Raw genomic sequence first — 11,466 nt, 5'->3', positions numbered from 1 at the left:
ATTATCCATCTCAGTATTCTGCATGAGGACTTGATGCTTAGGCTTGTTATGATAGACTTTCTTTGAACAGGTGTTCTATTTGCCTTGCTGACATTTTATCAGTGGCCAGTAGAGATTATTAAACAAACGTGAAAAACTAGGCTGGTCTTCAGAGGGTTTTATGCCTTGCGTTTGAAATGTATCCCTTTGTTAAGAGCTGAGGCTGCTTTCTGCTGGAGTAGAACAAGCCAGCAGAATCCTGATATAAACAACGCCACATATGCCCTGCATCTTCATGATTTAGCCCAACTTGTAGACTGTGACCCACCCGCAAAATGTCCCTTATGTCAACAGCGCCATCTTGAACGCTGATTATTCTAATTCCAGTATAAATGAGTGCACATGACATTACTGTAAGAGATGGGGAGCATCTGCTGTGCTTACCTATAATGTGATTCATATTTATCAGTGAGCTCGCCTAAATACCCTCTGAAAATAGCTACCGTGCACCTGCTGAGTCGACACGGCTTCCTGTTGGAACCGCTGCTATTCTGACTTGGTATCCAGTCTTTGCCTCGTGGGGGCTGGACCTCACCCAAGCTCAGAAAGCCCCTCAGCAGCAAGTCGATCAGAAAACAATCGAGAAAGCACTTTACTGCTACAAGCTGGACCTGTTGCTTCTGTTTCAGACCTGCTGTCGGAAACAAAGAACATGAAAATGCTTGAGGGTTTCACTTCGCCTTTAAAGCGGGAGATGAGTTTGGAGAAACGTGAGCCTGTTTGTCTTTCTGTCTAGTTGCTCAGCGACATATTCACACGCATTAGATTCCATTTGTCAATTAAACATTGTGAGACCAAAGTAACATTGAGGTCAACCTGCAAGTAGCGGGCAGGAAAACATCGTGTGTGTGGGGGTGTGGGAGGGGGTGTAGTACTGAGGGAAGTGCAGCTCAACGCCTCAAGCTTTCATAGCTGCCCGCTGAATCATAACTCTTGCTCCTGCTGCGGCTGCTGCTCCCCCTTGCCGAGCTCCGAGACCGGCTGCGGCTGCGGGTCCGGCTCCGGCTGGAGTAACTCCGGCTCCGGGTGCGGCTCCGGCTGTGAATCCGGCTCCTGCTCCGGCTCCGGCTCCGGCTTCGGCTGCTGTACCAGGAGGAGTAGCTGCTGATGCTGCTGGAAGATGAGGGGCTGGGTCTGTAGTATGGAATGGGCCGTTTTCGAGCACTGATAAACACAAACAGAGATTGTATTTCTTATACTTGTTGATAAATAATACATTGATAGCTGTCAAAGATAAGTGTCATTTGTTAGCGTAGACAAGACACAAACTTGGAATTGGTTCATGACACAAATCCACTCATATACCCCAATTGATAATCACCTTTATTGCCTTTAATCAGCGTGAGAATCAGACATGTTCTCCAATTGTTGGCAAACTTCATTCTGTATGTTTTGCCCAACGTTTCTTGTCAAATCATTACCCTGAAAGAGGCCTCACAAGTTTAAAGGGTAGTAAAGGACGTGTATGGCCTTTATTGACATTGAGTTCCAGAATAAGGGAATTATTTTGCAACTTTATAAAACTCTGTTTAGGCCACATCTGGAGCACTGAATTCAGTTCTGGTCACCACATTCGCGGAAGGATGTGGAGTTTTGGAGACACTGCGATAGAGGCTTGCTCAGATGCTGCCTTGATGAGAGAACGTGCTACGAGGACACATGGGCTTTTTCTCTGCAGTGGCAGAGGCTGAGGAGAGACTGAATAGGTTTATAAAGTTATGAAAGGCATAGACAGACAGACAGCCAGTATCTTTATCCCAGGGTCGAAATGCCTAATACTAGTGGACATCCATTTAAGGCGGGGTGGGGATGAAATTCAAAGAACACGTGTGGGTCGAACCTTTTATGCAGGGAGTGGGGGGTGCCTGGTATATAATGGTACAGGTGGTGGTGGAGGCAGATAGATTAAAGGCATTTAAGATGCTTTTAGAAGGCAGATGAATATGCAGAGAATAGGTGGATATGGACCTTGAGCCAGCAGAAGGGATTAGTTTAATTAGGTGTCATTAACTTAATTAGTTTGGCACAACATTGTGGGCCAAAGGACCTGTTCCTTTGCTATACTCTTCTATGCTCTATGTCAATCTTCTATGCAATTAGCAACACATTTTGAATTAGGTTGAAAACCCATGTTGCCAACTTCGTCCATCTCCTCATTTCATTGCCACTCTCCTGTTTCCAGGTCTAGCTGTCTGTCCATCAATCCTGTGAGGACTCACACAGATTTAATGTTATTCTCCCTTTCAAAGTGTGCAGTAGAGACATTGGTCTCTTCAGGGAGTGAAACATCACGGCCACTTATGCTGTTAGGTTTCTCATAGGAAGTAACAGCTTGCAAATCCTGCCACATCTGCCGTGCTTGTAATTCTGCCTGTGATTTCTTACGGGATTGCTTTCCCACCCTCACAATAGCACTCGTTATGGTACGTTAAGACTGCTGAAGTTGATGATACACTCTCCGTGTGGGACTTCAGCCAAGAAGTTACACTACACGATTGCTATAATTTCAACTGTGATTTATAATTATCTATGTGAGCAACCTAGGAAATTAGTTTGGGGTTGGAAAACTGGTTTACTCGACTGTGATGGTAATATTGACTTGATTAGAAATGAAACCCATTTTAGTCTACTGCCAACCGCAACCAATCTGGTCAACTGTTAATGCAGTCTACATCCCACCACTCAACTGTGTGACATATTTAACTGCTATTAACTGCATGGTTCCTCATGGTTGCTGGTCTAGCAGGAAAAGAGGATGCGGAGTAAAGGCTGATATGAGTAGGGTTAGGAGAGATGCCAAGAAGGACTTCTTCAGTTAAAAGTCAATTAATGGATGGAAGAAGTTGCCATGATGGATGAGTAAGAGAATGATGTTGGAGTCACTGAGGAAACATCCAAAAGTTGCTGGGCTGAGCATTAGAGAGGGGCAAGAAAATGATAACACTGGTCTAATGAATGACACAATAGCATCACAGGTAGATAGAATGGTGAAGAATGCATTTGGCATGTTGGATTTCATTATTCAGGGCACTGAATATAGGAACTTGGAAGTTACTGTATGTTGCAGACATTAGTGAAGCTGCACATGGAGTATTGTGTACAGTTTTGGTCACCCTGTTATTGTCATCGACCCATCTGGCAATTCCGCATTAATTGGGCCCTAATCCCCTTGCCTGATTTCCAATCGTTCCCAGTTCAGCAAATTACACACACCTGCTTCCCATCAGTAACTGCGGGATAAAAACCCTGGAATCACAACAAGGAACTGCCAGCTCGTTGAACAACTCTTGTATGAGTAACCTTGTTTCATGGTTATTTAGGACTGTTAGTTCTAAATTCTGCATCGTCTCCTGGATTCTCCATGTGAACCATATCTCTGTATAAAGTCTCTCCAAGATACTGGCTCCCCGTTTGCAGTGGTGCGAACGCCTAACAACTCTGCTTCAGTGCCTGTGTCCTCAACCACGTCCTTGTGACAGTTATAGGAAAGATGCACTGGAGGAATGCAGAAATATTTACCAGGCTGTTGCCTGGACTTGGGGGCCTGGGTTACAAGGAAAGGGTGTGTAAACTATGACATTATTTCCAGGAAAGTAGGAGATTTAGGAGTGACCTGATAGAGATCATGAGGGGCATTGAGGGGCATACTGTAGACAAGGTTAAAGCACATAACCAGAGAGGGGATACTGAAAGCAGGAGAGCATGAACAAGAGATTTAAAGGAGACATCAGAGGCACTTTCTTCATGCGGTCTGTATTTGGAATGAACTCCCCGAAATAATGGCCGAGGCAGGCACATTAGCAAAAGTCAAAAGCTGTCCAGACAAGTACATGGCGAGAGATACAGCAGTGACTTTTCACTAACCTGGTGATGCGCCGAGGTTCCAGGTGACTTGGAGAATCTCGTCTGCGCTTCCTCATTGGAGAGTAGGACCGAGACCGGCGTCGCCTGGACTCCCTCTCTCGTGAGCTATACTTTTTACTGTCCCGGCCTCGATCGTGGTCCCTATCCAAGTACAGATTAAAGTGTTAATTTCTAAAACAAAACTGAAGCACAAAACAAATGGACCCTTTTCCTTTTCCCTAACAGACATGTACAAGGATCTCTATCATCTACGTTTAATCACCTGAATCTTTTGCTAGGGTTTTCTAGGAGTGAAGTCTTACTTCTCTCACCAGGTGTATTTTGTTTGCTTCAGTGAATTAAACTATGTGATATTCCATTAAGATTGCCCTTGCCTTTATCCAGGTTGGTGAAACACAAGATATGAAAGATTGTATCACTGGGCTCAAGAACAGCTTCTATCCCACAGTTATCTTGGAGAGTCCTCTCAAATGCTAAAAGATGAACTCTTGACCCCCTAGTTTGACCTCTCACTGTGGTCCTTGCACTCCATTGCAACTCCTCTCTACCTGGAGCAATATATTTTGCATTCTGCTTTTTATTCTTTGGTAATACTTGGATGTACCTATAAACACAAGAGATCCTGCAGATGCAGTAAATCCAGAGTAACGCACACAAAAATGCTGGAGGAAGATGAGAACTGATGAACGGTCTCAGCCTGAAACATTGCCTGTTTATTCCTCTCCATAGATGCTGCCTGACCTGTTGAATTGCCCCAGTATTTTGTGTGTTGATGTACTTATGCATGGATAGCACTTAAGCAAAAGCTTCTCACTTCATCTGGGCACATATGACAATAATACATTGTAATGATAATTAAGGTATTAGGGTAGATTATTAAAGGCTGATTCAAACATTTCCTTGCAATAGGAAATCCTTCACAGCTTGTTCTGTGACTGAATGAGAAAGATAGTTACCCTAAACCTTCAGGTCAGATTCTTCAGTTGAATCCGCATACCAGCAAGATCAAAAGTGCAAAGGCAGTGAAGGGAAGTTGCTAAAGATCGTAAACATAACACAAAGTGAAATGGGATTTGAAAAGACAAATTGAAAAAAAAATTGATTAAGGTGGGAGATGAAAATGAAATGGCAATTTTAGCCTTGGTCTTTGTACAGGAATATATAACTGAACCATTATATTTGTGTGAAGTTTGCATAAGAGATTCAAGTATTCCCTCTGAGCTAAAAACCCTGTGGTTGGAATAATACGTTAGATAGAATTCCTTTGGAAAGCCATGCTGGAGATACAATACCTGAGACATACTGAATTGTACAGAGGGCAGAACATGTTGGCAATGTGATGCCTCTCAAACTCCCCTAATGGGAGATTTCTCACTGTATTTCTGGGCCAGGGTGTAGATTAATTGATAATGACTGATTGCTATCTTTAAAGAAACTCATGCATGACAATTACTAGGGTGAAGGGAACAGGCAAATTATTGTCCGACTGTTGCTATACTCCTGTGTTAATGATTGGTCGTTCAGATTAGATTTATTTTTTTCCCCCGCATGAACATGAAGCAGGGTGGTCAGGGTGCTTTGCTGGTACTATTCTCCCTATACAGTTTTCCTAAGTGCTGTCTGGAGCTGCGGTGGTTTATAACCGGGCACCTAAAAAATAGAGAACCTGTCTTGTGAAATGGAGAATTGAAATGACTGCACAGGAATATATGCACTCAGATAGCTATTGACAGTGGCCCACATTTGATTATGGAATGTGTAGCATTTAAAATGAGATACAACACAGTTTAGCAATAATGAGTACACAATATTGCTTCATGCCCGGCATTAACAATGGCATTTTACAACTTCAGTCAGAACAGCAATTGGCTTGTGAATAATAAAAATCCACAGTGAGCCTGAAGAGCCCCAGGCCCCATTGCACTGGTATGTTCATTCTTGGGTTAATTGAAATTACTGGAAGCTGAAATGGTTATGACAATGGTGTAGAGGGTGTTGTGTGGATTACCAGATGTTACTGAGGGGTTAATTGGTGTTGAGGAGTTTGGTAGTGATGTTAACTGTACTACTTGTGCAACAGGTTCAAAAGAAGTTTCTCTAATTAAATATTGATGTTTATTTCTTAATAAGGGATTGAAATGATATATAGATCCACCATGCAAAATCTGACAGTTCCAATCCACTCTGGCATTTGTCCTCTTCTGACTATGTAATCTTCATTTAGTGATATAGACTCAATAATTGTTAACAATTATTTGATGTGAATTAAAAGTAGATTTTTGCCTTAAACTTTTGCCTATCACATAACTTACAAAATCACAAAGGTCCAGAGCCCATTGCTTTTCTGCAGAAAAAAGTTGTAACCGGCAATTCAAATTTCCACACACCTGCATTCTATGTTTGGAGAGAACATAATATGATCAGATGCACATCAGGTGTTTGGAGAAGATGATGGGGAGACCATTAGCACACTGACAAACTCCATTCCCCACACACTCCCTTGTTACGTAAAGCTGTGCACAGTGAGGTCAGACCCATAAAGCAACCCTTTACTTCATTACCTCTCTGGGCTGTATCTTGAATAGCTTGGGCTGTGTCGCGATCGGGAGCTACTGCTTCCTGGGCTTCTCCTCCTAGACCGAGGTGAATAACTCAGAGAGCGTGAAGAAGACCTGGAAAAGCACAAAGTAACAGCCCTCGATTCTTGGTCCAGGATACTGTGCGTTATGTCTAACTACAGTTATCAAATTTTAACGTGACCTGTGTTTCAAACACACTGCAACATCTCAATTTGAAATTTAAGTTGATGAAATGATTCCGGTCAACTACACCCAGGGACTGAAACTGATGTCCTGTATGTGTTACAATATCCAGCACTACAACGCAGTTAGCAGATTTGCAGAGTCATTCAGAAGAGACCCGAGGGAACGCATACTTTTATCGATGAGTCACTAGCTAAAGCCATAGTGATGTAGGTGGGGAGAAAAAATGATAGGATGGGAGCCCTAATATTCAATACACATGGGGATACGCATTTGTGTATCATGGGAAAGTTTAATATTTTCCTCCCAAAGCAGTCACATTTAAATCCCTGCCCTCTCTCCTGAGCCTAAACAGCAATAACTGTTCTAAGCAAAGGGAATCACAGGTCCAAAGCCAATACAGCTCCAATTATAGACAGCCTGCCTTGATGGGTGGAGCCTTTCATTCAGAAGCCCAACCCTAGAACCCCAAAGCAACTTTGTCATGGCAAATTTCCAGAGGGCTGAAGTAAACAATTCAAGGAAGTTCTGTAACCCTCCTCAAAAAAAATGTAATCTGCACACTATCTCAAAATTAAGAGAGAGCATTGAGAAGAGCATCAAGAACCCCCACATTCAGAAGCATTCAAGCTTAGTGTCAGAAGCAGAAGGAATGTATTCCCTTCCCAACTGCCCAACTGTTCACCTTTAGCCACCTTCTGTGGTAGAATTTACGGAGGATCTCGAAGTGGAATGGAAGGAAGTGGGCACAAGACCAAAGGCTGCCTACAAATCCTATTAGCTGCCAAGAGTTATGGACCTTTGACTGAGCAGAACTCAAGGATTTCTAGTATAATAACTGAAGAAATCTGAAATTTAAAAAAAAAGACTTGTCTTAGTAACAATAGCCTATAAACTACTAGTCTGTCATAAACAACCAAATGGTCTGTTAAAGTCCTTCAGGGAAGGAAGTTTGCTGATCTTACCTAGTCTGACCTACAAAGATCTTCAGACCCATTAATGTCTCAGATTCCCAGCTGACTGCTAACCGATAAGGGAACTATAGGAGTACAATCATTGCTGGTAGTGCCAGTAATATCCATATCCCCTGAATGAATGCATTAGATATTGACGACACCCCACCTGGAATACTGTGTGTTTGAGGTTTAAGGAGAGACTGCATAGACTCAGCATGTTTCCCTGGGACAAAGGATGCTGACGGGGTGACCATATGGGGGTTTATAAATTCTTGTGGAGCATAGGTAAGGTGAATGACATCAGTCTTTTCCTTCCTGAAAAGGAAGATGTAAAACCAGAGGGCTTAGGTTTAAGATGATAGGGAAAAGATTTAAAGGGGACATGAGGGGCAACTCTTTCACAAAGGGTTTGGTGGGTATATGGAACAAGCTGCCAGAGAAAGTGGCAAGGGTAGGTACAATTTTACTGCTTGGACAGGTTCATGGATGGGAAAAAGTTAGAGGGATATGGTCCAAATGCAGGCAAATAGGACTAGTTCAGTGAGGCAGCTTGATCAGAATCTAACTGTATAACTGAATGACAAGATAATCGCTGTGCTGATGGAGCAGAAAGAGTATTATACAATTGATTGGGTAAGACACGATTTCCTCTCTTACACTTCTTATCACTTAATTATGAACAGTTCCACAGCATGAGAGCAAAGATCCTCTGCTTAAAGCATTCACTGTCTTTTACGGAATACTGCTGGTATTGAGGGAATCTTAAAGAACATTACACAGTTCCACATAAAACTCGTGGAATATGTTATGAATGCTCCTCAGAACTTTGTAAAGAGATTATGATTAGGCTAGTGCAGTAAGGGCTGGGTTTTATATTGACTGGCCCAAGGTCTCTGACAGTTCATCCAAATTGACGTTCCTTCTTCAAATATGCTCTTGGGTGTGGTCTTCCTTTGGGACAATGGCCTCATTATTAAGTCCAATGTAGCCTAAGACTTCTCAGAATAGTGTTCCCTCCGGCACAGTTTTATCAGTTAATGCTCTGTTTGAGTTTGAATGTTTATAGATGACACAGATATTCACAAACACAGTGGGCAATATGAAAAGGCAGTAAAATTACTATTTATCACAATTAAAATTGTTTGATAGATGTACAGTGTTTTAAAACAATTCTAAAAGCTGAATAAATACTTTTAATTGACCTGAATTAAATCAAATGAAAATGCCTGCTTGGCTTTGTGCTCCTGTTTTGGTTTCAGTGGAGCTTCTTTTCATAAACCATCCAGGTTTCCTGGATGAAGTGCTGGGGAAGCTTAAGATGTGCCTTACCCCTGAGAAGGGCACTGGTGCAGTACATGTGTCACAGGACTGCCAGTCCTGGGCAGGAACAGAACCAGTGTAGAAGGCTGCACCGACCTCCAGTTCCAAGTTTTGAAGGGACTAACTAAGGTGTTTACAAGGTGGCAGACCTTTGAAAGTGAAAGATCTGCCCAAAGGTATCATAGAATCATTGTGGCACAGCACATCCTTAGCCTATTGAGTCTCTATCCATTTACATAAATCCAAGTTTACTCTCCACACTCAATAACTTCTGCCCGATTCTACCACTCACCCATACACTTGTGTGTCATACATACGGTGTGTGTGTCTGTAATCACACACACTGACCTATTTACAAAGTGTCCTGAATAACTTTGGGATGTGTGAAGCAACCAGAGAATCTGAAGGAAACCCATGTAGGCATCAGGGAGATTGAAAAGAATTCCCCATGGATAGCATATTTAAAACAACTTTCCTTCAGATTAGGGGGATGAGGTCTAAGCACTGGAAAGGCATGATGAATTCCCCTGTTCTTTCTGTAATGACACATCATATCTCCACTTTGGTGCCTCTTTCTGTGTATCTCCAACAGTTAGCACCTCTTCCCTTGAAGTACCACTTGGTTTATGTGTTCAAGACATTGGGATGTAATCTGAACCATCAGAGTTACAGCTGAGTGTGTTAGCACTGATAACTGTCTAAATTTCCAGTTCCATTCAAGGCAATCTCATCTGTTCACCCTCAGTGGCTTCTTGGACAAACCTTTTCCCTGAAGAGTGTGATCTGCTTCTGGAATATTTTGTGGTTGACTTGTACTCGGGAGAGCGGGAGCCGGAAGAACAGCTGTAGCTGCGGGAGCTCCTGCCCCGCCCTCTGCTGCTCGGGGATTCACTTCTTGAGCGATATCTCCCAGTTGAACTCCAGGTTGGTGAAGGGGAAGGACTTTTCTTTTTCTCAGAGGTTGTTGGCCAGTTGTGTGGGGAAGATATTTCCCTGTAATGAATGAGAATGATACTGGTGTAAATTTGAATGGACAAGGCACCACTATAATTTCTTGACTTCCATAAACAACTGGAAAATAATAAAAACAGAAGACAAAATAGCCCATCAAGGACACTTCTTCTAAAGACCAGAACTCAAACCTATCACTTTACCTCATGAAGAAATGTCCTTCAAACACAACACCAGGAATACCAGCAATATGTTGACTCTCCATAAAGAAAAGGGTAAGGTCACTGGTCAGTCCTATCAAGGATGAATTAATTAATTTCCTCACCAACATTGATACACTTAATTCCTGACATTAGTGGGTCTTATCCTAAAAAAAATGCCTTTATAGCTAAATGAGAATGACAGCAGTTAATGTTAAAGGCCGCAGCTGGGTAAATACAAACTCGCGAAGCCTTAATTTTGGTGTAGGGTAAAACTCTCAACACGATAGCGTCATATCCAGCATTAAATAAAAAAACTTGTGGTTTTGGAGGCCAATCATCTTTTCCACAAAACATACCCGCAGGAGTGTTTCAGGGCCCAGTCATTTTCTGTGGCTTCATCAGTGACCTTCCTTCTATCATAGGACGTTTAAAGATGTTTGATGATTGTGCACTGTTCAAATCTATTTACAATTCCTTAAAAAATGAGGCAGTTCATGTCTGCAGGGGACAAGCTGCCAACAGCTTCAGGCATGGACTGATAAGTGACAAGTAGTGATGAGCTATGACTACAGCCTTGGGTCAGAGTTGAAGCTCCATCCCTTTAAATTCAATAATCTGGCATCATCAAATGCCATTTCCTTAGCATCTTGGGAATCACCAATGGCCAGAAACCAAGATGTCATATAAATACTGAAGCTGCAGGATACATTAGGTGTTGGGTGTCTGGTAGAAAATAATGAGTCATAAACTCCCCAGTTCTCTATCATCCATGAACTCCAAGTCAGGAATGTCTCAACTCATCTTGGTGAGGAGCTCCAGCTATGCTGGACAAACTCAACAGCATCAAGGACAATTCCTTCAGCTTGATTGGTAGCCAATCCTTCACCACCTTCAGCATCTACCCCTTTCAGCACTGGCACAGGATGACCATTCACAACACGGAAGGCAGTAACCCAGCATGGCTTCTTTGACACAAGCTCAGAAATCCACGACCTCTATCATCTAGGATAGTGGTAATGGACACAGGAAGACAGCACCACCTCCAAGCCATGCATCATCCTGATTTGGAAACCTGTGAATGGTTTTTCATTGAAGATAGATTGAAACCCTAGAACTCCCTTCCTAACAGCACCATGGGCATATTTTATCACATATCACTTGTTTCATCGCTTGCCACCACTTAGTGAGTATAAACTCACAAGGATGTGACGTCAGAGTCAGCCACCCATTGAAGGGCTGGAGAAAGAGTAGGAGCAACATTACATGTTTTCTCCTTCCCGCACCGTTGTGGGATGGAGTGGTGGCAAAGAAGGTGTTTGGACAATCTGTTACCATTAGCCAAGATGTAGGTGGGCTTTCAGATTGCATGAT

At 42.6% G+C, this 11,466-nt stretch overlaps 1 protein-coding gene across 1 annotated transcript in view; it reads right to left on the bottom strand.

Moving 5' to 3' along the window:
• Positions 1–929: 929 nt before the first annotated feature.
• The window catches only part of srrm4 (serine/arginine repetitive matrix 4), a 332,914-nt gene continuing 322,377 nt past the window's right edge, over positions 930–11,466 (bottom strand). The window contains exons 10-13 of the mRNA XM_059986941.1: positions 9,704–9,934; positions 6,465–6,575; positions 3,904–4,044; positions 930–1,203 (exon numbers count right to left, since the gene is read on the bottom strand). Coding sequence (XP_059842924.1) covers positions 930–1,203; positions 3,904–4,044; positions 6,465–6,575; positions 9,704–9,934 — 757 coding nt within the window. The remainder of the gene's footprint in view (positions 1,204–3,903; positions 4,045–6,464; positions 6,576–9,703; positions 9,935–11,466) is intronic.

This window comes from Hypanus sabinus, chromosome 13, assembly GCF_030144855.1.
Source record: "Hypanus sabinus isolate sHypSab1 chromosome 13, sHypSab1.hap1, whole genome shotgun sequence".
Classification (NCBI taxonomy): Eukaryota; Metazoa; Chordata; class Chondrichthyes; order Myliobatiformes; family Dasyatidae; genus Hypanus; species Hypanus sabinus.
Note: the sequence above shows the minus strand (reverse complement) of the source record. Positions and strands in the feature narration are given on the sequence as shown.